Raw genomic sequence first — 27895 nt, 5'->3', positions numbered from 1 at the left:
AGATAAAAGTATATTCACATCTCAGCTCTGCCTAAATGTGATCTTAGGGCAGTTTCATTTACCTATTTTTCCTCATTTCCAAAATACTATGTAGAGTTGTGTTAGGTATTAGAGATAGTATATATAAAGCACTAGCATATAGAGGTTTCCTTTATTGATTATAGCTTATGGTCTGCAGCCTGTTTTGTGTATTCCATCAACAGTTTCCCCCAACTTCTCATGCCTTTGTGTCCCATAAAAGATCTCTACCTATGATCTTGACAGCTCAATCAATTCTTCTTACAAGGCTTATTTTATTAGTGTCAGTATTACGAATTTGTCCAGTCTGGAAATAAGATGGACTATTTTGTCATTTCCAGGGTTCCTCTTATTTATTATTTTGAGAGTGGGGTTGGGGGCAGAGAGGGAGGGAGAGAGAGAATCCCTAGCAGGTTCCACGCTGTCAGTGCAGAGCCTGACATGCAGCTCACTCTCATGAGCTGTGAGACCGTAACCTGAACTGAAATCAAAAGATGGACGCTTAACCAACCGAGCCACCCAGGTGCCCCTCCAGGGTTCCTTTTTGAGAACCTGTCTTATTGAAGGCTCTTCCATTGTCAGTCTGCTGTCTTCTGACATACTGGCTACTTATAATAACAAGTCAGCAGTCCCATATTTCTTCAAAACTCTTGGGTAGGTGCCACCTGGCCATCATAATTTAGTTGCAGCTAGTTTGTTGATTGGATGTAAAATATTTACAGTATTCACCACAATTTCAGCTTAATAGCTCTGATCAATCAGTCTTCTTAAAAAGGCAGATTGGCAATACAATTCAGAAGGCTTTTGACTGAAATTCTCAGTTTTGATGTCTCTTGGAATTTAGGTTTGTTCACCGTGCATGCTTTTTATTCATGAATCTTTGAGTTCTTTGCCTCCATCTGACACCATGTGTTTGAGGTTGCATTTTATGAATGTGAAACTTTGCACATGTTTACTAAATGATTTAGGTTTTATTTTTGCCTTGTGTTCTTAAAAATACCAGCTGCTGCTTAGTTAAAAATGTAATTTAATTTGACTGACGCTTGAGTTTTGAGGTTTATAAACATGGATGTATTTTCCTCGTTTGTATTCATAAGTCTGTTGGTTCCATATGTAATATGTTTCTTGATTTAATTTTAATACTTTATTTTAGAGATAAATAAAAACAATAACAAAAGCCTTGGGGAAACATGTTTCTATTTTTTGGAATTCACACTTGTACGTTCAAAATTCCTCTGTATTTTAGTGGTTTTCTAAGTTTTCTGTTTCAGGAATTTTATTATTTTGTTAGCAGAGAACAGCTTTTGATATTGATATAATACTGTATTTATGGAAACAATTGCATTTTGAATGTGTGAAAGAAACATTTCTCCTCATTTGCTCCATGCAATTTTAAGAACCTAATGACTAGATTTAGTTATACATGTAGCAGATTGTTGTAAATCCAATAATTTATTTTGGTGGTTCTTAACAATTTGGGGGTCAGAAAACCTTTTGTAAAATTGATGATTGCTTTGTCCCTTCTTACCACAAAAGTTCACACAGACAACTGAGGGAAATTTAAGGACCCCATGAAGGGTTTTTTTTCGAAATGGGATAGTACATGTATATGTAAATATAATGTAAGGCACTATATAAGATCTTTAAGAAAAAATGTAAAAAAAATTATATAAATACTCTAAGCGGGGAGGAATTATGTGGGTGCTTGAAAAAAAACATGCAGAATAGGGCATTGAACAGGCAGGCTTCATGGAGATCATGGAATTTTAAGGCCTGATTCAGAAGACAAAACCTTATTACTAGCAGAGATAATAGTGTGAGGAGATAGAGAGACAAGAAAGTACTTGACCTGTTTGGATATCCGTGAGTATTGAGATTTCTTTGAGGATAGTGATGGTTTCTGATTCACCTTTTGAGTTCTGCATTGTGTCGCACAGTACCTTAATGTAGTTTTATTATGTGAACTCAAATACTTACTGAGTTGAACTTTTTTTACTTTTTTTTTTTAATAGAGAAGCTTTATTTTTTTTTTTTAATGTTTATTTATTTATTGAGGAGGGAGGGGCAGAGAGAGAGGGAGAGAGAGAGAATCTCAAGGAGGCTCCACGCTGCCAGTGCAGAACCCGATGCAGGGCTCAAACCCATGCATGAACAGGGAGATCATAACCTGAACCGAAGTCAGATGCTCAACCGACTGAGCCACCCAGGCGCCCCCTTTTTTACTCTTTATTATGGCTCCTGAGACCTCTTTTCTGCGTGTCCTATCATGTTGTATCTTTGCTCACAAATATATATTTTGCAGAGAAACAAGCTAATACATGTAATTTCAATGACTGTGTGCATTAATTGGCTTTAAAAAGAAAGCCAAACTTGTTTTTTTATTAGAAAAGAACAGCTTTTGATATGAATTTTATATTTCTTAAATTGTATCTCTGGGAACAGTTGTTCTTGGATGTGTGCAAGAAACATTTCTCCTTAGTTACTTGGCTAGCTTTTGGGGAACAGTTAAAATGGTCATTAAAGCATCAAATAAACTAATAGCAACCCCAGCCAACTCTACTTTTGTTTAAGTGAAATCTACATGAAGTCTTGCCTGCTATGGTAACATAATGAATGAATAATAGATTAATATATAAGTAGTAAATAAGAAATAAGATTTAGAAACTAATAATCTTTCTTAAGAGTATTTTTCTTTCCCCTTGAAACAGCGGCAGTATCTATGGGGAGAAGCTTTAAAGCTATCATTTTCTCAATTTTAGCTGGGTAACAAAATCTGCTTAAAAATGGACACATAAACAAACAAACAAAAAAAACCTTTCTTATTATTGACATTTTCTTGCAGGACTACAGAACATTCCTTGTAACAGTTTTGTTGGCTGGTTAATTTTCTTGCTGTATTCCTAACGTTACAGCAGTACTACCTGTGTTGGTGAACTATTTGTTCTATTTTAATTAGTTTCTTAAACTGTCTCTGCTTGGGCTACTAAGATGGCTCAGACTCTCGACTTAGGTCAGGTCATGATCTCATGGTTCTTGGGATCGAACCCCTGCTTTAGGCTCTGTGCTGACAGCATGGTGTCTGCTTGGAATTCTCTCTCTGCCTCTCTGCTCTTCGTCTGCTCACGAATGCGCATTCTCCCCCCTCCCTCCCTCCCTCTCTCCCTGTCTCTCTCTCAAAATAAATAAATAAGCTTAAAAAAAAGAGCTCTGCCTAATTTCCTCTCTTGTGTTTGTAATGTTATAATGTGGGCTATTAATTAGAGCGTATATTTTATACATTTACTCATTCAAGTAATGTTTAGTGAGTGCCTATTCTGTGAGGCTATTTTGCGGGTGCTATCGAGGCTGTAAAGATGAATAAAATATTGGTTCCTCGAGGCAATCTTATCTCCTGAAGATTGGTTGTTTTCTTTTTCAGTGGTAGGATAAAATTATTCTGATTAATCCACATGAGAAAAAATAATTTGTCCAAGTTTATCCCACTAGTAAGCAGCAGAGGTCGATTTGAATGCTCAAGGGCTGATGACTCTTGAGCCTGAGCATAGCAGGTCTCTACGTATTAGCACCAGACAGGTTTATTGCTTTGGATCTTTCTACTATTTGAGCTTGTATCTCTGTTTTTTTTTTTTTTCAATTTTTTTTTTTTTTAACGTTTATTTATTTTTGAGACAGAGAGAGACAGAGCATGAACGGGGGAGGGTCAGAGAGAGAGGGAGACACAGAATCTGAAACAGGCTCCAGGCTCTGAGCAGTCAGCACAGAGCCCGATGCGGGGCTCGAACTCACATACCGCGAGATCGTGACCTGAGCCAAGTCGGACGCTGAACAGACTGAGCCACCCAGGCACCCCATCTCTGTTTTTTTATTTGTTTCTCATTCATTTAGTGCCATTAACGAAGTCAAGAAGATGTCTAAAGTCATTGAAAATCAATTGTAAAGCATGTTCTATTTCAAGAACATATTTGAGATCCATTCTTACATATATACATAATCTTGTGTATGTGTATGTGTACTAGACACATGGTATAGACTTGCTAATTTATGTTGAAGTTGAGTGACTGTATGACGAAGCACTCTCTTCCTCATATATGACATGATTGTTTTTCTGACCTGCAGGTTTTAAATGCACAGAGAGCAGGATACAAAGCAGCCATAGTTCACAATGTTGACTCTGATGACCTCATTAGCATGGGATCCAACGACAGTAAGTACAGGTATCACTTTTCTTCTCTCCTGTTTGACAGATCTTTTGAAACTAAAACTTAAGATTTTTTTCTTCACATTTTCTGTTTAAAAAGCAAATTTCTTTTCTATCAGAAAGGTAACTCTCATCTTAACCCTGTTGGGACAATTTTATTCATATTGAAGTGAACTTGACTTGTTCTTTTCCAAATAGTTGTTTCATTTTCTTTTACCTTTGTGTTTCATTATAGATGTGTTGATATTTTGGCAAAAACCAAAGGAAAACCAAAGCATTAAATAGAGATAAACATGCTGAGTTGAGGCTTCCATAGAAGGATTTTTGTGATTTATTTAGAGATTCACAATATTAAGTGGATATACCAAGTAGCTGCTACATTCTTGTAAAATTTCAAAGCTACATACTTGAGCTTTCTTACACCAGTTGGTTATTAGTTTCTTAATATACAGTGACATGCCTATAGCTTTTTATTCAAAATAGGAATGTTTTCCCTTATTCTCGACTAAATATTATCTTGTAGGGAAAATGAGCCAATTTTAACCAAATAACTGGCTTTAATCCGAGATTTTTAAGCTGTATGCTTTCACTTAATTTGGTGACAGTGATAAAGGTATCTTTTGTTATGTTAATGACATGACTTTTGGACTCCACCTAAGGAAGGTGCCCGGTAGGCTGGAAAACCAACCATTTGATGAGAGAATTGGAGCTCTCGGTCCCATCTCTCTGATCTCTGGGGAGAGGCAAGGGACTGGAGGTTGAATAGATCTCTAGTGGCCAATGGTTTAATCAGTCATGTCTGTGTAATGAAGCCTCCATAAAACCCAAAATGACAGGGTTCAGAGAGCATCTAGGTTGGTAAACATGTGGAGATTTGGGGAGAGTTCCATGCCTGGAAGAGTGTGCCCTTCTCACAAACCTTGCCCTATGCATTTCTTCCATGTGGCTCTTCCTGAATTACATTCTTTCATAATAAACTGCTATCTAGTAAGTAGATAATTTCTCTGGGCTCCATGAGGCACTCTAACAAATTCATTAGACCCAAGGAGGGGGTTGTCACTGGAACCTCTAATCGGTAGATCAAAAGCACAGATGATAATCTGGATTTACAACTGGTGTCTGAATGGGTGGGGGCTTTTTGTGAGACTAAATCTTTAACCTGTGGAATCAGATGCTATCTCCAGGTAGATAATGTCAGAATTGAGTTGAGTTGTTTGATGGTGTGGGGAAGAGCCCCCACATACACATTGGAAATTGGGTTCAAAACCCAAAACACACTGCCAACATTCATGATTAAGTATTTTATTTTTGTTTTTGTTCTAGCACATAACCATAATACCTCTGGCTACTAAGTGCCATTGAGTCTCATATGCAAGAAAGAGCTTGGAGCAAAGAGCAGACATAAAGCTATGGACTGATATCCTACGTTGGAATATCTTTAAGACTTTAAATAATTAGATCCTTAATAGGAAGTATTTTGGAGTCCTTGACTGAAAAATATTTTTATAGCTTAAGATAGTATTTGTTGTTATTGTTTGAGTAGAACCCTCTTCCTTCTTACCCCTGGTAATCTGAGGCAAAAGCTACAATTTCTAGAAAGTAAAACTTGGTGGGGCATGTGGGTAGCTCAGTCAGTTGAGCGTCCAACTTCGGCTCAGGTTAGGATCTCATGGTTCATGAGTTTGAGCCTTGCGTTGGGCTCTGTGCTGATAGCTCAGAGCCTGGAGCCTACTTCGGATTCTGTGTCTACCTCTCTCCCTGTGCCTCCACTACTAATGCTCTGTCAATCTCTGTCTCAAAAATAAGTAAACATTAGGAAAAAAAGTAAAACTTGGTAATAAGTTCCTTCATTAATTTCTATATATATTAAAATTATTATTTAATATCCTAGCTGATTAAATCATTATAATGCATGAAGAACTCTTAAGAGGTTCTAGCATTTCACAAAACATTTGATAGTCACTGCTTGAGAATTAAAGGAATTGATGAAGGTATTTTACTTACCAAATAAACTGTTGGCACTGCAGATTTGACACAACTTTCTTCTCCTTAAACAAAACAAAACAAAACAAAAAACAAAAACCAGGTCAGTATCTTTTGTTACCTGTATATTTTGCTAGCAAAATGTAAAGCATAAATACTCCAGAAATAGGTATGAATTTAAATTCACATCATGAAGCTTCCATTTGTGTTAGCTGTATAGCTTTGAGCAAGGGACTTACTCTTTGTGTGTGTTGCTAAAGTCCTGAGCCTAGTGTTTATGAGTCCTGAAGACCTGCTTAAGGTCTTGTTTGGGTTAAGCAGATTAATATTTGTAAACTATTTAGTCTTTTTACAGGTTTTCTTTTTTTTTTTATTAATTTTTTTTTAAATATTTATTTATTTTTGAGAAAGAGACATTGCGAGACACGGAGGGGCAGAGAAAGAGAGAGAGGGAGACACAGAATCCAACACAGGCTCCAGGCTCTGAGCTGTCAGCACAGAGGCCGTCGCAGGGCTCCAACTCAGGAACTGTGAGATCATGACCTGAGCCAAAGTTGGATGCTTAACTGATAACACCCGTTTTTCCCTTTGTACTACCGTAAACTTTTTTGTGGTAATCATGCCAGTTCCTAAGGAGAAATGTGCTAAATGTTAAAAGTAGCACATAACCAAGTAATCTTGCTGTTGCCATGGAAATGTTCCACCTGAGCTATTATATATCAAAGATGGGTCAGAATTTTGGTTCTTGACTTTATTGCTTGAATTTATTTTGCTCCATCCTTGGGAATGTGTGTTTTGGACATTTCATATATCCAAAAACAAATGTTATAAAAAAGACCTTTACCACTTTCATCGTTGCTATTACTTAGTAGAGGAAAGGAAAGCATGGATTCATTAAAAGGGACATGTATCAGGGCGCCTGGGTGGCTCAGTTGGTTAAGCATCCAGGTTGGGCTCAGGTCACGATCTTGTGGTTCATGGGTTTGAGCCCCACATCGGGTTCTGTGCTGACTGACAGTTCAGAGCCTGGAGCCTGCTTCGGATTCCGTGTCTCCCTCTCTCTCTCTGCCCCTCCCCAACTTGTGCTCTGTCTCTCAAAAATAAATAAATGTTACCAAAAAAAAAGAGGATATGTATCTGTCTCCCCTTTTAAAGGCTTAGTCTGTAGCCACAAAGAATATTGCACATGTTCTCCTAAGAGCAGACATTCTGGTATCTAAAAACAAAAGGAAGTTTTAAAAGCCCCTTGATACAGACATTTCACACAAAGAATTTGTTTTTATTTCAGCTAGAACATAGGATGGGTTCGCTCAGTGGAGCCAATACATTTGTCACTGTTAGGAGGAGGCAGAATGTGATGGGGAAAACACCCAATCACAGAAGCGGGATTTATTCTTCTAGGTTAGTTGATACGTGAACTAGCCTGTGCCTTTGGGAAAGTTAACTTAACCTTTTAAGCCCTTTACTTTCCTCTGTAAAAGTGTGAATAATTTTAATTCTTATTTGACCTGACAAGGTAGTGAAGATCATATAAAAGCAGGCGTATGAGAAAACCCATGCCATGGCAGAGTTGCAAGAGCCTAGGTTAGGAGGTAGAGCCTCAAGTTTGAGTCTTGGCTATGCAAATTCCTAATTATTTTACCAGGGCAAGTTATCAATATGTCCGAGTTTGTTTCTTCTCCTCTTTTCCTTGCTGTCTTCCTTCAACAAGTAGTTTTTGACAGTGTACTCCTCAGGGATTGTTTTAGGCACTGTGTCTACAGCAGGGAATATAAGGCTCTGCTCTCATATCTTTCATTGATGTAGCAGAATGCAGCATTTAACAGTGTGACTTCTGGGTACTGCCTGCCAGGGTTTGAATTGCAGCTGGACTGCCTTCTAGCTATGCAATCTTGCATATGTTACTTTACATCTCTGTCCCTCACTTCTTTGATCTGTAAAATGGGAATGATATCAATACTTCACTCATTGGGTTGTTGTTGAAGATTGAATGAATTCAGATGTATAAACCATCTAGAAGACTCCTGCTTTTTAGCAATCATGTAGTGGTTACTTAGCTATTACCTAATAATTGTATTATTGTATATTCATTATATATTATATAATAGCAGCAAAATAATAATCCTTTAGTGGTTATTCAGCTGTTATCATTACTGCTGTTATTACATTCTAGGGTGGGAGAGAGGAAATGAACACACAATCAAAGAGATATGCTGCATGTCAGGTAGTGATAAGTGCTTTAAAGAAAATCCTGTCAGGCTGAAGGGATGTAGCATGGCAAGCACTAGAGGAGAGTGGCCGTTTTAGATAGGGTGGTCAGAGAAGGCTTTTATGAGGCTTTGACATTTGAATTAGGTCTACAGTGAGAGGCTGAGCCATGCAGATTTCTGGAGCAGTGTTCCAAGGAAAGGGAACAGCAAGAAAATGCAAAGCTTCAAAGATAAAGCATCTTTGGTGTTTTCAAGATGTGACAGAAAGCCACCTTGGCTGGAGTAGAGTGAACAAGGCAGAGAGAGTGGCAGAGGATGAGGTTAGAAAGGGGGTATTTGTAGAAATTCGGAATTTGTTCTGTGTACCTTTTAAACAGAGGTTTGAAGTGATCTTTTACTTCATAAGGAATTTAAAAAATTATTTGTGTGTGTGTGTGTGTGTGTGTGTGTGTGTGTGTGTGTGTTTACTTGTATTAGAGAGAGAGAGAGAGACAGGGGAGAGAGACAGAGACAGAGACAGACAGTGCGTGAGCAGGGGAGGGGCACAGAAGGACACAGAATCTGAAGCAGACTCCAGACTGAGTTGTCAGCACAGAGCCTGATGCAGGCTCACCAGCTACCAGCCCTGAGATCATGAGGTAAGCCTAAGTCGGACACTGAGCCATTCAGCCCCTGATCTTTTATTTTAAAAGGATCACTTTGGATCTCTTTGGAGAACAGATTGAAGGTGAAAGGTGGGCAGGAGTGCCTAGGAAGAGACCAGTCAGAATGTTGCCAGAGGTGATGGTGATCTGGAGTATTAGCAGTGACTGATAAGAGGTGATAGAATTATGGATATATTTTGAAGTTGATAGGATTTGATAGAAGGAATAAGGAAAGGGAGGAGTCAAGAATGATTCCAAGATGCTCAGCCTGAGAAACTAGGTGAATACCAAATGTTGTTTACCCAGATGAAAAGGACTAGGTAGGAGTAGAGCTGATTGAAAGGAAAGAGACTTTGAGAGTTCTGTTCGAGAAACATTGTTTGAAACACCTATTAGCTAATCAAGTGGAGATATTGAACAGGCATTTGGATATATGAATCTGGAGAGGTTGGGGCTGGCCATTTAAATTATCATTTGTCTATGATACCATGATAATACTATCTGCAATGTATACTTCAGGATTGTTTTGTGGATTAGAATTAAAATTTAGTGTTTTTAAAAGTATTTTGTGAACTAGAACATGTTTGGTTTTGTTTTCTGTAGATAAATAATGTTGCAAAGTCTCCAAGATGCTATTCATATTTGCATACATTTCCCCTCTTCTTCTGACTAAAAGGAGGAACTTTTTACATCTCTTTAAATATGATAACTCAAAGAAGTTATATCACTTCTAATAATTATTGACATGACAGGATATCTGAGGTGTATCATTGAGTGAAAAAAAGCTTATACTTTTTTCCATTATTATATGATCTCATTGATACAAAAAAATAAAATTTTTATTGATCCCACTGATATAAAAATAGTGATTAAATATTCCTTTATCAACCATTTAGGTTCCTACCCTCCTGGGGCTTATATGGGTATGTGTATGTGAAAGAGAGAGAGAGAGAGAGAGAGAGAGAGAGAATGGGAATGTGTGGAGTGAATGACTATATTTGCATAAAACAATAATCTAGGAGTGAAAAATGTACTTGTTGAAACTTATAGAACTGTTTATTACTTCAAATAGAACCTTTGTCTTCAGGTGGGAAGGATTATAGTTGGTTTTGGTTTTCTTTTGGTGTCCTCCCCCCCCTTTTTAAAATAAATAACAAATGTGTGTGTGTTTTTTTAAAGGAAATGTAGAACAAAGTTATTGTGAAAATGTAATGGAAACAAATGGACTTTCTCTAAAGCCATATTTGTTAAATTAACTCACAGCTAAAAATAAGACTTCTTTTTCTATTGTAACTTTAAGAGGATCTTCCTGAGTAATGGGTAATTTTTCAAACTTCTCTTCCGTTGGCATTTGATTTTGGTTTTGCAATATAGGTATGAGTCCAGTTTGTTAAGACACCAAACAAAACAAAGCTTTCCAATGAACTCCAGGCTTAGGAGGAAGTAGAAATTTACCCAGCTTTACTATTTTATGCCCTTTCTCAACTCCTGTCAGCCCTTCACTCTGGAAAGTCATAGATGTCTGGTGTCATTTTTGAGACTTTTGTAAAGTGGTCTTTTCTTACATTTTTTGGCCTATACCTCTCCTGGGAATGGGTATGTAAAAAAAGCTTTTTTACTTTTTCATTTAGGAATTAAGTTATTTGTGGAAAGAAAACTTAAAATATTTTCTTCCTTTTCTAAGAGTTAATTGTGTCTAAAGAGGAATTAATTGAAAGGAAATATTAAAAATGATTATCCCAATCTTCATGGGACTATTGAGGTAGTAGGTAATGTATGTATGCAGAATGTTAGCTTTTGTTATTGCAAATGTAACAGTATTTCTCAACCACTGAGATTGATGATGGTATAAATCTGCAATCAGGAAAATCAACCAATTTGAATTTACTGTAATTGTTTCCAGTTATGTTTGCTGCTATTATGAAGAAAGTAAAGTTGATTGTACACTGAGTATGGGCTTTTAAGAATAATTTTATTATTATTTTATACAGTTGATGTGCTAAAGAAAATTGACATTCCATCTGTCTTTATTGGGGAATCATCAGCTAATTCCCTGAAAGATGAATTCACATATGAAAAAGGGTAAGTAATGGATATGAAAAATAATCATGTAGCTTAAAATTCTCCTTTATATTAGGGTAGAACTATGTTAGTTATAACCAAGGTTGTGTTTTAAAATGAACTCTATTGTGCTAAATTAAGTTCTTTCTTAAGTCATAATGATTATAAGACTTTATTATAATAATTTCTCTGTGCATTATTACATATTGAAAATATGCTCACTCTAGAGAGCCTAAGGTACTCATGTTGCTAAAAAGATAAAACTTTCGCTTTTATCATTTAATCAAACCATTGGTATTTAGAAACAATGTGATTTATATTTATCATTAGACATTTGTATTTTATTAAAAAGAGATTTGCTATTTTATAAACACAGTCCAAAACAGTGTGTTATTGACTTGGTTTTTATAAAGGCATAAAGTTTGTTTTCAAGTTTAAAAGGTTTCATTTGGAATAAAACCTTCTGTATGGAATTTCTACCACAAATCACATTATGAGGGTAACACAACCTTTTTTTTTTCCTTCCCAAATTCTTTTTTAATTTAATTTTTTATTTTTTTAAATTTACATCCAAATTAGTTAACATACAGTGCAACAATGATTCCAGGAGTAGATCCTTAGTGCCCCTTACCCATTTAGCCCATCCCCCTTCCCACAGCCCCTCCCGTAACCCTCAGCTTGTTCTCCATATTTATGAGTCTCTTCTGTTTTGTCCCCGTCTCTGTTTTTATATTATTTTTGCTTCCCTTATGTTCATCTGTTTTGTCTCTTAAAGTCCTCATATGAGTGAAGTCATATGATTTTTGTCTTTCTCTGACTAATTTCACTTAGCATAATACCCTCCAGTTCCATCCACGTAATTGCAAATGGCAAGATTTCATTCTTTTTGATCGCTGAGAAATATTCCATCGTTTATATATATACCACATCTTTCTCCATTCATCTGTCGATGGACATTGGGCTCTTTCCATACTTTGGCTATTGTGGATAGTGCTGGTATAAACACTGGGGTGCACGTATCCCTTCGAAACCACACACCTGTATCCCTTGGATAAATGCCTGGTAGTGCAATTGCTGGGTTGTAGGGTGGTTCTATTTTTAATTTCTTGAGGAACCTCCATACTGTTTCCCAGAGTGGCTGCATCAGCTTGCATTCCCAGTAACACAACCTTTTGAAACTAAGGCACAGGTATTTCATCTAATATAGAAAACATTGCAGTTAGCACTTCAGAGCTGCTTCTGTGGAACATATAATGGGCAGGAACAGGTTTTTGACGAAGAACAATAATAACAATATTAGTAATAAAAGCAGTAATGTTTATTGAGTACTTAGCAAGTGCCAGCACTCATGAAAGCAAGACTTTTACATTTGTTATCCATTTAATCTTTACAGCAACCCTCTAGAGGTTGTTATTATCTCTTGTTCTCTACATTTTCCAAAAGAGAAAACTGGCAAAATAAAATCCAATCCTGATTATTTAGTGGGAAAATCCACCAACATTTGAGTTAGAAAATACATAAAAAGAAGAGGGAAAGTTTTTCTATTGCTGTTTTTGGCATTTTCCCCATGCAGTTTTGATATTTAAAATATTGTTCACATATTATAGTCTCAGAACATCTATTTTAAGGTCAGGAACATAATTTTGGATGTTGTATTAAAAATAGTTATACAAGGCGTGCCTGGATGGCTTGGTCTGTTAAGTGTCCGACTTTGTTTCAGGTCATGACCTCATGGTTCATGAGTTCAAGTCCTGCAGTTCAAGTGCTGCACTGTCAGTGCAGAGCCTACTTGGGATTCTCTCTTTCTCCCTTTCTCTTTGCCCTTCCCCCACTCACTCTCTCCCAAAATAAGTAACTTTTAAAAAAAAGTTATGCAAGATGCTATTTTGTCAGCTGTGTTTGTTAAGTTAGTAGAGGAGAGAACTAATACTTTTACCTCAATATTGTTCCCTCATTTAGAAAAATTCTGTATACTTTAATATGTACTATAAAGTCTTTTTTAGTTTTAATTATAAAATTATGACTTTTTAAATTAAAAAGTAATATATACATGCTAGTAAAGCATAGAAAAATTCAGAAATATAAAGCATCAAAATGAAAGTCCGATGATGCTATTCTCTAACAACAGCAGCTACTGTTTAAAAAGTGTTAAACTTTTCCCGTATTTGAATACTCACATTGTTTCATGATGATGTGCTTATAAAATAGAACGTACAATACATAGTATTTTATTTTGTTTTTTAAATTTTTTAATTTTTTTTTTTTTTTTTTTTTTTTGGAGAGACAGAGACAGAATGTGAGCGGGTTGGGGCAGAGCGAGAGGGAGGCACAGAATCTGAAGCAGGCTCCAGGCTCCGAGCTGTCAGCACAGAGCCCGACGTGGGGCTTGAACCCACAAGCTGTGAGATCATGACCTGAGCTAAAGTCGGACGCTCAACCGACTGAGCCACCCAGGTGCCCCTACATAGTATTTTATAGCATGCTTTATTTACATAATATTTAGACCCTTCCATGGTATCATAAGTCCACAGAATCCCTTAACTTAACTTGTGGGACAGATGTCTTGTGGGGGATTTTTAGAAGTTAAGTACCGTTCCAAATAGAGTTTGAGGCAGCCTCCCATAATCAAACAAATTATATACATACATCTGCAATGAATGCATGAGTATTTTATCAGCTCAGCTCATGTTGACTGTCAGATGAATTGCCAACATGGTTTTTTCAAAGTATTTATTTATCTTGAGAGAGAAAGAACATGAGCAGGGGAGGGGCAGAGAGAGTTGGACACTTAACTAACTGGGCCACTCAGACACCCCCAGGCAACATGATTTTTTAAGACTTTATAGGTTTCGGAATTGTGCAGAAGGGACTGTAAACAAGTATGTACACATCTCCCTTATCCATCTGTGAGCTGGCCTGTCCGTCTGCCTGCTCGCCTACCTGCCTACCCACCCACCCATTAATTTATTCTACTTTAAGAGAATTATTATGGAAGCATAGTTGACATACTGTTGTATGTTGTGTAACATACATAATGTTATAATAGTTTCAGGGGTACAACATAGTGATTCAATAATTCTGTTCATTGCTCACTGCTCACCACGATAAGTGTAGTCCCCATTTGTGACTGTCCAGTGCTATTACAGTATTATCGACCATATTCCCTGTGCTGTACTTTTTTGTCTCTATGACTTGTTTTATAACTAGGAGTTTGTCGTCTTAATCCCCTTTGCCTCTTTCACCCATCCCCCTCCATACCTCCCCTCTGGCAACCACCATTTCTGTATTTAAGAATCTGTGTTTTTGCTTGTTTTGTTTTTTAGATTCCACATATAAGTGAAACATTTTGGTATTTGTCTTTCTTTGTCTGACTTCACTTAGCATAATACCCTCTAGGTCCATCCATGTTGTTACATGGCAAGATTCTATTCTTTTTTAATAGTTGAGTAACATTCCATTGTGTGTGTGTGTGTGTGTGTGTGTTTCTGTGTATGCACACATACACACATACATACCACATATTTTTTATCCATTCACCTATTGATGGACACTTGGGCTGCTTCCCTATCTTAGGGATTATAAATAATGCTGCAATAAGCATAGGGGTGCATGTTTCTATTTGAATTAGTATTTTTGTTTTCTTTGGGTAAATATCCAGTAGTGGATCACTGGATCATATGGCATTTCTATTTTTCATTTTTTTTTTTTTTTAACATTTATTCATCTTTGAGAGAGAGAGACAGAGCGTGAGTGGGGGAAGAGCAGAGAGAGGGAGACACAGAATCTGAAGCAGGCTCCAGGTTCCGAGCTGTCAGCACAGAGCCTGATGCGGGACCCGAACTCACTGACTGCGAGATCATGACCTGAGCTGAAGTCGGATGCTTAACCGACTGAGCCACCCAGGCATCCCTCTATTTTTAATTTCTCAAGGAAACTCCGTACTGTTTTCCACAGTCATTGTACCAATTTACATTCCCACCAGCAGTGCATGGGAGTTCCCCTTTCTCCATATCCTTGCCAACACTTGTTATTTATTCTGTTTTTTATTATGAAAACTTCTAAGAGTATTTAAAAGTGGAGAGATGAGTATAATGAATCTGATTGTTCAGTTTCAAAGTTGTCAACCTGTGGTCAATTTTTTTTGACTATCCACCCTCCAACCCCACCCCTTCAATCTTTCTTCCCCACACCGTGATTCTTTTGAAGCAAGTTCCAGACATCCCGTCATCTCAACTGTAAACATCTCAGAATATATCACTAGAAGATATTTTTACATATAAAAATATCAGGGCACCTGAGTGGCTCACTCGGTTGAGCATTCAGCTCTTGATTTTAGCTCAGATCATGATCCCAGGGTTGTGGGATCGAGCCCCTGCGTCTGGCTCTGTGCTGGGCATAGAACCTGATTAAGATATTCATTCTCTCTCTCTCTCTCTCTCTCTCTCTCCCCACTTCTGTTTCTCTCCCCCACTCACATGCTGTCCCCCCCACCTCTCAAGAAAGAAAGAAATAAAAATATATTATCATTATTCTATTGTTTTTTTGAAAAAAGGTAAACGTTAATATCAACACATATTTTAGTCTCCAGATTTTCCCAACTGTCAGATTTTCTTCTTCTTTTTTTTTTTTTTAAAGTATTTGTTTGAGGCAGAATCCAAATAATGTCCATACATTGCAGTGGTTCTTATGTCTTAAGTTTCTTTTAATTTATTGGCTAAAATACTTGTATGAAGAGAGCTTGCACCTTATCAATTATTTGATTACCCGGATACATAGTCTGTTTAAGAAAGCCATAGGATAAAGGTGCCTGGCTGGCTCACTCGGTTAAGCGTCTTGACTCTTGATTTTTGCTTAGGTCGTGATCTCACAGTTTGTGGGATCCAGCCCCGCTGACAGTGCAGAGCCTGCTTGGGATTCTCTCTCTCCCTCTCTCTGTGCCCCTCCCCTGCGTACATGCATGCTCTCTCTGTCTCTCAAAATAAATAAACATTTAAAAATAAATTTTTTTTTAAAAAAGAAAGAAATCTAGGATAAACAGTTCTTTCCCTTCATTTACTATTTTTCAAATGATTTGGTTCACCAGCATCTTCCAAAGATGATTTTATATATATCTTCAAAGTATCATAATGAACTCATGAGTTAAAACTCATTTAGTATGCTTCAGTGCATTGCAGTTATGATCTTTATTGACATTCATTCACATTTTCCCATTTCAAACTTCTCGAAGTTTAATCCTAATTTCTTTGGATGTAAATCTGGGGCTTTGGATTGCTTCTTGTTTTCTGCACAACAATTGTTCCAGGCCCATCTCGTTCTTTTCCTCCCCCTGACTTGGAACCAGTCATTTTTTCAAGAAGCTCTGGTTCCTTTTAATTGAATTCGGTATTTAGAGACTGAGGGGTGATCATTGCTCCTTGGTTTGTCATTATTTCTAGGGCTTTTTAGTGGACACAGCTAAGAAATATATATGCTTTTTGCTTTTTATTTTTTGGTTTTGGCTTTTGTTTTACAGGGTACGGCTTTCAGGTAGAATAATATGTTTTTAAAGATACAATAAATCATGAGCACATATTGTTGTTTCCAACTTAAGTTCAGGACCGTACGTTTTTACTGTATTTTGCTGATCTTACATCTATATTTTATTTTTCTGTGCTCAGAGATACCAAATAATTATTTTCTTTTTTAATTGCACAATACACACACACAGACTCAGAACAATACCAACACTATTGCCTTTGTTTAAGTTCTTTAAGTTCTATCATAATAAGGATCTAAAATCAAATTACCATGTTTTAAAATCTGTGAAATAATTCTGTGTGCTGATGATATCAACTGGAAACACAGGTCTATTTGATTCATGTTGCTTTTAGATTTTAGGGACTGCTTTTTACTCCCATTGTGATTTTTATAATTATGTATAAACTTAAAGTCAAAATCAACAAAACACAATGTGTATTCAGAGAAGGTCAGCTTCTAAAGTGTCATCCACCCTGTCCATCTTGTTCCCATCCTTACCTTTGAAAGTAACAATTTTATTTATTTATTTTTAAAATGTTATTTATTTATTTTGAGAGAGAATATGAGCATGGGAGGGGCAGAGAGAGAGAATGAAGGAATGAATGAAAATCCCAAGCAGGCTCCACGCTCCAGGTTGTACCAGCAATATATGATGTCTCTTTCCCCACAGCCTCACCAACAAAGAATGTTGTCAGATTTTTCCATTTTTACTAGTTACGTAAAAAATGGTTTCCTGTTGTAGATTTAGTATGTATTTTCTTTCCATGAGCAAACTGAGCATGTTTTCTTAGGCATAAGGCCTGTTAGCATGTCATTTTCTATGAACTCTTTAGCTCATTTTTCCTAGTAGCTTGCTGGCAATTTTCTTTTCTGTTTTTAGAAGCTCTTTATTTATAGGTATGTTGACCATTTGTTTGTGATATATTACAAGTGTTTTTTAATACTTTGAAATTTTAATTTTATTTATGATGCTATTTTTTAAATGCAATCAGATATATTAATCTTTTCCAATGGGCTGCTGGTCTTAGGAAAATGTCCCCTGCTTCTGGGTCATAGAAGAATTGACCCACATTTATACTTTATGATTCCTTTTTTAACATTAAATCTCTGGCTTATTTGTAATTTATCCTATATAAACCTTGAGGAATGGAACCAATTATATCTTTTGTCAAATAACCAGTTACTCCAGCACTACTCCTGAAGATGTGTGTCCCCTCACCCCATTTGAAATGTTGCTGTATTTCCATACATAACTGAATTTTCTATTCTTTATCTTTGGCCCACCAGTACCACTCTGTTTTTTGTTGCAGGGTTTATAATAATTGGTATCTGAAAGGCTAGCCCTTCCCCACTCCCACCCCCCTCTTTCAGGTTTTTTATAGGAATTCTTGCTTATTTGTTCTTTCAAACAAAAATCTGCATGGCTTTACTGAGTCATATTTTATACACTATAAAATTTGCCAATTTTAAAGTATACAATTCATTGATTTTAGTGTATTACACTTGTGCAGCCATCATCACATTTTACTTTCCCAGAGGGATTGGGAAGTTAGAGTATTATTGTTATAAAGTTTAGGCCTAGACACCTGGTTTGAAATTAGCCTGGGAATTCATGCAAAGGAGAATAAGACATGATTTCCTGGGTTGCTTAGGACTCTGCTTTGATGATCAAATCTTAGCTGCAGAGCTCATAGAGTATACTATATTTAGGGGTGGATGTAGAGGCAGTGTAAAAATACTTATTAACGCTGTTTAAGTATCTCCTTCAAATACAAATTCATCTGGGATTAGGACATGAGGGATGAGTCTGCAGACTCAGCTGTGAGAGCCTAGACAGAAGAAATAGAAATAGAGCTAGAGGACTGATTGTTGTAGTTCCCTGCCCTGTACCATCACTGTTACCACTCTCCACCATCAGCAATTTGGTTAAGAAAAAGCAGTGTCTTGGGGCACCTGGATGGCTCAGTCAGTTAAGCATCCAACTTCAGCTCAGGTCGTGATCTCACTTTTCGTGGGTTCAAGCCCTGCATCGGGCCCTGTGCTGACAGCTCAGAGCCTGGAGCCTGCTTCAGAATCTGTGTCTACCCCTCTCTCCGCCCTTCCCTTGCTTGCACTCTGTCTCTTTCTCAAAAATAAATAAAACATTTTTTAAAAATTAAAAAAAAAAAAAGAAAAAGTGTCTTGAACATTCATTTAGCATCTTGCTTTAAGATGCTTAAAACCTTCTATCATTTGTAGACCCTTTAAAAATTCTAATACATCTTGACAGTAAACTAAAATGGTTCGAGGTATAGCAGGCAAGCATTAATAGGGCATATAGAAGAACACTAGATTAAGAACCCAGGTCTGTGAATCCTAACACGGTGCTTACTAGAAAATTCTGGGATTGATTCCATTTGTATGGTTACACATATATAGGAAGTTTTCAATAAAGTCTATGAGATAAGAAGTTGTTAACGTAACAGAAGAAGAAAAAACAATGTACAAGATGTAAAGTTTGCTATTGCTGAGATATTTAGGTGCTATAATGGGTTGAATTTAGGTATGCAGCATGAATGGGTATGAATTTAGGTATGGCTTCTAATCCCTAACAGTGTTAATTTATAGCAAGTTGGTAGGGGCAGGGTAGGGAGATTGCAGATCAACATCTTATGGCACCCCTGTGACTGCATCTCAGCCTTAGCTCACACAGTTTCAGAAGGTTTGTGGGAGCATAGAGACGTTATTTGCAGAGCTGGCTCCATGCTGGAAGAGATGGTACCAAATATAGCGGCCCAGGTCTGCTGCTTTGCTCTTTTTATACTGATAGATCATTTTAGTATTTTATGTAAAGCTACAAAAATGCATGTGAATCTTTTGTCATCCCCGATTCTGCTGGAAAGTAGTTGAAATAAAAAGCTATTTTTATTCTAGTATTCCTAGCAATCTGTAAATATTTTCAGAAGATATTTCAATTATTAGGGGCAAATTTCTTGTGTTATCATTTTTGTTTGTTTTTGTATTTGGTGAAGCTTGAATATAACAATAGCCTTAAAACTTAAAAATTGCTTGGGGATAGACATAATTTGATTTCATGTTTTTGTTTTTGTTTTTTTTCTTAAGTACTATGGTGTCCTGAACATCTGTGAAGGGAGGACTTGACCTGGTTTTATTTCCCTTTTATTGAGATTTTTTGTGTGGCATTGGACCCTTGTGTTATGAAGTGCCAGGCTTCACTGCCTAAAACATCATCCAGCAGCGGATTACCATGTAGTGTTACTGGCACTATACTGGTAGCACAGGAATACAATGGAGAAGTCAGTCCTGTTACTGACCGTTATATAGGCCCTTCCCTAGACTGAAGGTATTTTACAATGCAGAATTTTGCAGCCGTGTCAAATTTGCTCACACAACAAAAATACTATTCCTATTCTGATCATAGTTTCATTTTATGAGTCCCTGTCAACTTTTGGAATAGTAATACCACAGAAAGTAATAACATGGTTAATGACAAAAGGGAGTAAGGCATGTAGCATTCTCCATCCCTCCACCCACAACATACGTATTTTTGTAGCTTTTTCTAGTCAAGCAATGGAGAAGGCGGAGAATAGAGAGGAAGGTACAGCTCCTGTAAATTCCTTTGCCAGTGTTTTATACCACATCTCATAGAGGAACATAGAGTACAGGGGCTGTGTCCATTGTACCTGGTATAAGAAGTTCGTGGAAAGCATATATGAGGGAAGAGGGAGTATATTTTTATTAATAGTGGCTTCAGGGTTTTACCATAGGAGGGACTGCTGAGTAGTAATTTGGTTGGGGTGGAGGTTTTTGTTGACATACCACCCAAGGTACTACCATTGCTTTAATCTGATGTTGCATGTAAAACATGCAGAATTTTGTCCAGGTTACTAAATTCAGTAAATAACATGTTTCCGGGATGAACACAGTAAGTATTGATTGGCTGATTTCCTCTACCCAGTCTAAAAGCTTCTTTAATTATACAGGCAAGTTATTTTGGCAAATATGAAAATAAAGATGGAGAAAGTATCTCTTAAATTATTAGAAATCATATTTTAGAAAATGTGTCTAGTGGACTGAATCGTAATGTCTAATTGCCTTTTACAATGTTTTTCTTTGTTTTTAATTAACATTATAACTTGGCACTCCTTAATATTTCTCAATTATTACTTTTTGTTTTCTTGTAGGGGCCACATTGTCTTAGTTCCAGAATTTAGTCTTCCTCTGGAATACTATCTAATCCCCTTCCTTATCATAGTGGGGATCTGTCTCATCTTAATCGTCATTTTCATGGTAGGTAAATCAATGTTAAATATATTTTTAAACATAGTAGGGATGATTCTAAAAACATTGTATTGAGTGAGAGGAGCCTTCCATAAACGAGTACCTATTGTATGAATCCATTTATATGATTGGGTCTGGAAAAGGTGAAGATAATCTGGGGGCAGGGAAAATCAGAGCAGTGATTGCTTCTGGGGGGCTAGAGAAGGGTGAGGGATTTACTGACAAGGGTATGAGGGAACTTTTCAGGGTAAGTCACGTTCTGTATCTTGAGAGAGGTTTAGGTTGCATACATATCACTTAAATTTTGTGCATTTCATTGTATATAAATTTTACCTAAGGGGAAAAAAATACTAAACTCTGAGTAATGATTTATATGCTAAAGTATTTTGGGGGACATATACTGATTGTCTGCAACTTACTTTGAAGTACACTGTAAAAAAAAAACTAGAAAAAGAGGTGTATGTATTGATGGGTACGTAGATGGTTGGATAGATAGGTGATAAAAAGTGCAGTTCAAAGTTAGTTATAGAATCTAGGTAAGGGATATATGGGTATTATAAAATTCTTTCAACTCTTCTCCATTTTTGAAATTTTTCATATTAAAATGTAAATAAAGAATGGTATGAGGGCTTGAGGGTAAGGGCAATGACACATTACTTCTCCAAAACAGTGGTTACCAAAGTATGCTCCCAGGACTCTTAATGGGTCTGTGAGGTCAAAATTATTTTCATGATAATATTAAGATATTATTTGCCTTTGTCACTCTCATTCCTTCACGGTTTAAGGTGGAAGTTTCTAGAAACTACGTGGTTTGTGATATCAAAACAAATTGAAGGCAGAAGCAGATAAAACCACTGTATTAAGATAGATACTAAAGAGAATTGCAATGACATAAAATAACCCCAGTATACTCACTTTTTAATTTTTTTATAAATAATATTTATATTAATGTCCAATGAGTTTATTATTTATATGGACATTATAGTTTAACTTAGAGATTCAATGCCATCTTTGAAATGTTCAGTCTTTCTGTGATGCTGTGGTATTTCTCATTTGTTTAGAACTTTTATATCCATCAGTTTAATCATTTTTTTCTGTAAACATTTTTGCATGTCTTGTTTGACTTTTGAAATTGCATTTTCTAAATCGTTATTATTAGGATATAAGAATATTACTGATTTTTTTAAATAAACTTTTAATTTTGGAATGTTAAGATTTACACAAAAATCGCAAAGAGGAATATTCTTGTACATTCTTTTTCTAGTTTCTCCCATTGTTAACATTTTACGTTACTGTGGTCCATTTGTCACTAAGAAAGTGACGTTGGTACCTTACTAGTAACTAAACTCTAGACTTTGTATAGATTTCACTGTTTTTTCCGCTAATGCTCACTTTCTGTTCCAGGATCCAGAACATGGCACCACACAGTTAGCATGTCTTCTCAGCCTCCTCTGTTCTGTGACAGTCTCTCAGTTAGTCTCTCCGTGTTTCTAATAACCTTAGTCTTGGGGAGTGTTGGCCAGGTATCCTGTAGAATGTCCCTCATCTGATAGCAGTTTTTCTTATGATTCGACTGGGTTATGGGTTTTTTGAGGAGTGGGGAGTAGGTTTTTAAAAACAGAGGTGAACTGCCAGGGGGTACATATATCTGCATAACATAACTAATGGTATTAACATTCATCCCTTGATTAAGCCAGATTTCTCCACTGCACAGTTAATATTTTTCTCTTTTTCTATTCTGTTCTTACTTTGGAAGTGAGGCACTGAGTATAACCCATCCTATAGGTGGGGAGGGGCAGGCATTAAGATCTGAAGTGAGGAGTAGGAGAGAGTATCTGCCACGTATATTATATTACTTGGAATTCTTTTGTAAGAAAGATTTGTCTCTTCTTGGCATTTATTTATTTATTCAATCATTTATTTATATTGGTTACATACTCCTATATATTTATTTTATTCTTTGGGTTAGAATCCAATACCACATTATTTATGTTGTTTAAATTTTGAGCTTTGGCCATGAGGAGCTCTGTCAGACTAGGTCATGTGTCCCTTTGATTTGATCCATCTTTTTGTTTTTCTAAGCACTTCTTTTGTATCTGGTACTGTAAGAAGCTTCAGGCTCTTCTTACATTTTTTTTTGCCCCGGCCCTAGAATTAGATGTTTCTCCAAGGAGCCCTGGTTTCTTTTATTGAAGAGTTGTATTTAGAAACCGAAAGTTGGACACTGGACATTGTTTTTATGTATCAATCTTGTATCTACAAACTTGCTGAATTCTACGGTAATTTGAATTTGTTCTTTCTCTTGGGCTTTCACTATAGAGCAAGGAATAATAGAAAGAACAACATACAAAAAATGTAGGCAGAGTAGCAGTAGATGTAAATACTCTTAAGCTGATAAAGATTATTAACTAAAAACTGAAAAATGAACATCATTAAATGGTTAATTTATTAGAAGATTTCCTTTGAGGGGTTTCTGGGCATCCAGCTTCGGCTCAGGTCATGATCTCACAGTTCGTGAGTTTGAGCCGCACGTCGGGCTCTGTGCTGACGTGTCGGAGCCTGGAGCCTGCTTTGGATTCTGTGTCTCCCTCTCTCTCTCTCTCAAAGAGTGTCTCTCCCTTCTTGTGCTCTCTCTCTTTCTCTCTCAAAAATAAACGTTAAAAAAAAGACATCCCTTGAAAGTCAGAAATGACAAAAAAGGATGCCTGTTGTTGCACCTCTTATTTAACATTATGCCGAATTTTCTGATAAATCAAGAGAAAAAAGCCATATAAGGCTTAGAAATAAAGAAATCAAACTTTTCTTTTTCCTTATTTAATGATGAATGGGCACAGAATTATGTCTTTTATCTGTTGTAATGATCATTGGGTTTTTTTCTCTTTTAGTCTGTTTTTATGGTGGATTACATTAATTTATTTTGTACATTATAAAAATCTTGTATTTGGAATACACTTTATTTGATTATGATGTGTAAGTTTTGTCTTTCATTTTGGATTATTCAGATTTCTAATATGGATCAGTTCTACATTTGTACATAGATGCAAAAAATCCTAAATAAAATATTAGCATTCTGAATGTCCAGGTAAGGGAAAGCTTTGGAATTATGGAGCTAGAATGATCTTAACATCAAAACCAGACAATCCCATAAGCACATGGAACAGCCACTATAGAAAACAGTATGACAGTTCCTCAAAAAATTAAACAATGAGTTATCATATCCAGCAATTCCACTTTGGGTATATACCCAAAAGAATTGAAAACAGTTGTACAGATATTTGTGCACTTATGTTCATAGCTGCATTATTTGCAATACTGAAAGGTGGAAGCAACCAAATTGTCCATCGATGGATGAATAGAGAAACAAAATGTGGTATAGACATACAATGGAATGTTAGCCTTAGAAAGGAAGGCAGTTCTGGCACAGGTACAGTATGGGTGAACCTTAAAGACATGCTAAATGAGGGGTACCTGGGTGTCTCAGTCAGTCAAGCGTCCCACGTCGGCTCAGGTCATGATCTCATGTTTCATGGGTTCAAGCCCCACATCAGGCTCTGTGCTGAGAGCTCGGAGTCTCAAGCCTGCTTCAGATTCTGTGTCTCCCTCTCTCTCTCTGCCCCTCCGCCTGCTCACTCTCTGTCTCACTCTCTCTCTCTCTCTCTCTCTCAAAAATAAACATTAAAAAAAATTTGAAAAAAGACATGCTAAATGAAATAAATGAAATGAAATAAGCTAAATGAAATAAGACTTGCTAAATGAAACAGTTACAAAAGTACAAATAGTGTATGATTCTATTTATATATGATACCTAGAGTAGTCAGATTCAGAGACACAAAGTAGAATGGTAGTTGCCAGGACCTGTGGAGAGGGGGAAGGTGGGGAATTATTGTTTAATGGGCACAGAGTTTCAGTTTTGCAAGATGAAAAGAGTTTCATGGATGGATGGTGGTGATGGTAGCACAGTAATGTGAATGTAGTTAGTGCCACCCAGGTATACACTTAAAAATGGTTCAGAGTAAATTTAGCGTTATGTGTATTTTACCATATAGTTGACCCTTGAGTAACATGGGTTTGAACTGCATGGGTCCACTAATCAGTTACAAATAAATAACTAGACTAGATCAAACTAGCCCCATAAAACTAATTACCCTTATTTTCTGTTTTCTAACATAGTTTTTGATAAAGTTGGGGTTATGTATTACTTTTTGGTGAAGGTTGTTTACAAAATCATCTAGACCTGCTGACTGTGTTCAGTTACCTGGACATTCAGATGGTTGTCTACTTTTTCATATGAAATTATATTTCTAAGAAATTGTCTATTTTACCTGTTTTCAAGTATAGGGGGATCAGGTGATTAATATTTATATATTCACATAACTATATTTTAAGTTTATTTATCTTGAGAGAAAGAGAGACAGTGCAAGTGGGGGGACAGGCAGAGAGAAAGAGGGAGAGAGAGAATCCCAAGCACTGACAGTGCAGAGCTCAATGTGGGGCTCGAACCATGAGATCATGACCTGAGCTGAAGTCAGACGCTTAGCTGACTGAGCCACTCAGGCACCCTTCACATAACAATTTAAAGAGCATTTCTTTCTTTCTTTCTTTCTTTCTTTCTTTCTTTCTTTCTTTCTTTCTTTCTTTCTTTCTTTCCTTCCTTCCTTCCTTCCTTCCTTCCTTCCTTCCTTCCTTCCTTCCTTCCTTCCTTCCTTCCTTCCTTCCTTCCTTCTTTCTTTCTTTCTTTCTTTCTTTCTTTCTTTCTTTCTTTCTTTCTTTCTTTCTAGAATTTCTACTGTATGTGAAATGGGTTCTCTTTATTCATATCTGCCCATGCCTTTTCACAGTGTTATTAATTTATCTGTTTTGTCTTTCAAAGAAGTAGACCTTGAGGGTTTTCTTTTTCCTTTCACTAAACAAATACTCATTTCACATCTATGATGAATTAGGCACTCCTCTATGATCTGAAGATCCATCACTGTACTTAAAATTGGTAAAAATCTCCGATGTAAAGCAGCTTCGATTCCACTGCAAATTATATTCTAAAGTCTTCACTTTTTTATGTCTCTCATGAATTTCTGCTCTTAGCATCATTTTTCTTCTGTTTTGTTTGGATATATTGCTTTTCTTTTTCTAGCTTGTTCAGCTGAATGCTTATTAGTTTTTTTCTTTCCAGATTTAGATTTAAATGCATTTAGATTATAAATTTCTGTTTAACAATGATGTTAGCTTCAATTCCTAGCATTTGATAAGGAATATTATTATTTTAATTTGGTTTACATTTAAAAATATTTTTTGTTGTTATATGGAATATTTCTTTAGCACTCTTGATGTTTCCATTCATGTGAAGGGAGAACTCAAGTTACTCTAATTCCTAGCTCTTCCTTACCCTCTCACTCATTTGGTCTTAGGGGAGATGAAGTATCTTATGTGTGTGGTGTATTTGGGAAGAATAAACCTAGCGCATGCGTCGCTCAGCTCCACCTTTCTCTTGGGATTAACCTATTTCCAGCTTCTCCTGCAATTCTGGGGGTGAGTGAAGGGAAGGCCTGTTCCATTCCAGAGGAGTTTTGTCTGTACCTGGCTGGGTAAGGCAGTCTCATTCTGTGGTTCAGTAAAAAGTTCTAATTCTTTCTCCACTCCATTAGGTACTCCACCTGCATCTATTTGCCAGTTGATGATCTTATTTCTCAAGTTATTTAGAATCCAGGTGGCAAAGAGGCATGCTAATTTTAAGGCCCCCTCAGAAACTCAAATGTCCATTATGATTTCTTCTGAGACTTATAAACTATTTTTAAAAAGTTTTAAATTTCCAAAGAGCATATATATTTTTCCGTATCTTTTTTTTTTTTTCTATTGATTTCTAATTCAATTTTATTGTGGTCAGAAGACATTGTATGTTATAGATTCTTTGGTTATTTCCAAAGACCTGCTTTGTGGCCATATTTTGTGAACACTCCCCACGTATGTGAAAAGAATTGTGGAGTTCAAAGTTCTATGTATGTACATTAGTTTGAGCTTTCGCATTTGTTTTGTGTATTTTTTTTTATTTTAAAAACCATTTTGACATAGAATTCACATAACATAAAATTGACACACCTAAAGTGTCTAATTCAGTGGTTTTTAGTATATTCATAGAATTTGTGCAGTCATCACAATTCTCTATGTTTGTTTGGTACTTTTCTGTTTTCTAAAACAGTGCTAGGCAATAGAACAATACTGTGAAGCCAAATTTATTGTAATTTAAAATTTTCTGGTAGTCAAATGAAAAAGATAAAAAGAGGGGCACGTGGTTGCTCAGTCGACTGAGGGTCCAACTCTCGAGATCTACTCAGGTCATGATCTCATAGTCATGAGATAAAGCCCCATGTGGGCGGGTTCTGTGCTGAGTGTGGAGCCTGCCTGGGATTCTTTCTCCCCCCTTCTCTCTCTCTGCCCCTCACCCGCTCGTGTACTTTCTCTCTCTCAAAATAAATCAGTAAACTTAGAGAAAAAAAAAGATAAAAAGAAAAAGGTGAGATTAAATACTAAATCTAAAATGTATTTCAGTATTCAATTAATATAAGTAATTATGAAATATATTTTACATTCTTTTTGTTCTAAGTATTTACAATCTGGTGTATATTTTATAATTTTACAGCAAATCTCAAATGAGACTAGCCATATATTGAGTGTTCAGTAGCTACATGTACCTAGTGGCTACTATATCTGGCAGCATAGGTCTGTAGTCTTTAAATTTTTTCTCTGCTTTAGCTGTAAATTACTGAGCTTGGAATTTGGGTATTTCTCCTATAATTTTCTCCTTTTTAGATGAAGTGTTGTTTTTTTTTATTGTCATGTTACCTCCTAATGATTTTTGTCTTAAATTCAATTTTACTTGATACATCAGCTTTCTTTTGCTTAATATTTTCATGGCATATCTTTATTCCTTTATTTTTTACCTTTATATTTTTATTAATGTGTCATTAATTTTAATCTTGTGTCTTGTAAAT

The 27895-nt window shown here is 36.3% G+C and overlaps 2 protein-coding genes across 10 annotated transcripts in view; one reads left to right on the top strand and one right to left on the bottom strand.

The window, feature by feature from the left end:
- Positions 1-27895, bottom strand: part of PFN2 (profilin 2) — a 103290-nt gene that overhangs the window by 21974 nt on the left and 53421 nt on the right. For 3 of the 4 annotated variants that reach the window (XR_006718652.1, XR_006718650.1, XR_006718651.1), the window contains one exon: positions 6221-6264. The gene's annotated coding sequence lies outside the window, so the exon portion shown is untranslated. Of the gene's footprint in view, positions 1-6125; positions 6265-27895 lie in introns of those variants that run through there. The other variant, XM_045503302.1, reaches the window with a different exon arrangement.
- RNF13 (ring finger protein 13) overlaps positions 1-27895 on the top strand; it is a 165179-nt gene that overhangs the window by 93118 nt on the left and 44166 nt on the right. For 4 of the 6 annotated variants that reach the window (XM_045503296.1, XM_045503293.1, XM_045503294.1 and 1 more), the window contains 3 exons: positions 4135-4222; positions 11045-11135; positions 20816-20921. In XM_045503296.1, the coding sequence (XP_045359252.1) occupies positions 4135-4222; positions 11045-11135; positions 20816-20921 (285 nt within the window). Of the gene's footprint in view, positions 1-4134; positions 4233-11044; positions 11136-20815; positions 20922-27895 lie in introns of all 6 variants that reach the window. The other 2 variants (XM_045503298.1, XM_045503297.1) reach the window with 1 other exon arrangement.

The sequence above is a fragment of the Leopardus geoffroyi genome, chromosome C2 (assembly GCF_018350155.1).
Source record: "Leopardus geoffroyi isolate Oge1 chromosome C2, O.geoffroyi_Oge1_pat1.0, whole genome shotgun sequence".
In the NCBI taxonomy this organism is placed as follows: Eukaryota; Metazoa; Chordata; class Mammalia; order Carnivora; family Felidae; genus Leopardus; species Leopardus geoffroyi.
Note: the sequence above shows the minus strand (reverse complement) of the source record. Positions and strands in the feature narration are given on the sequence as shown.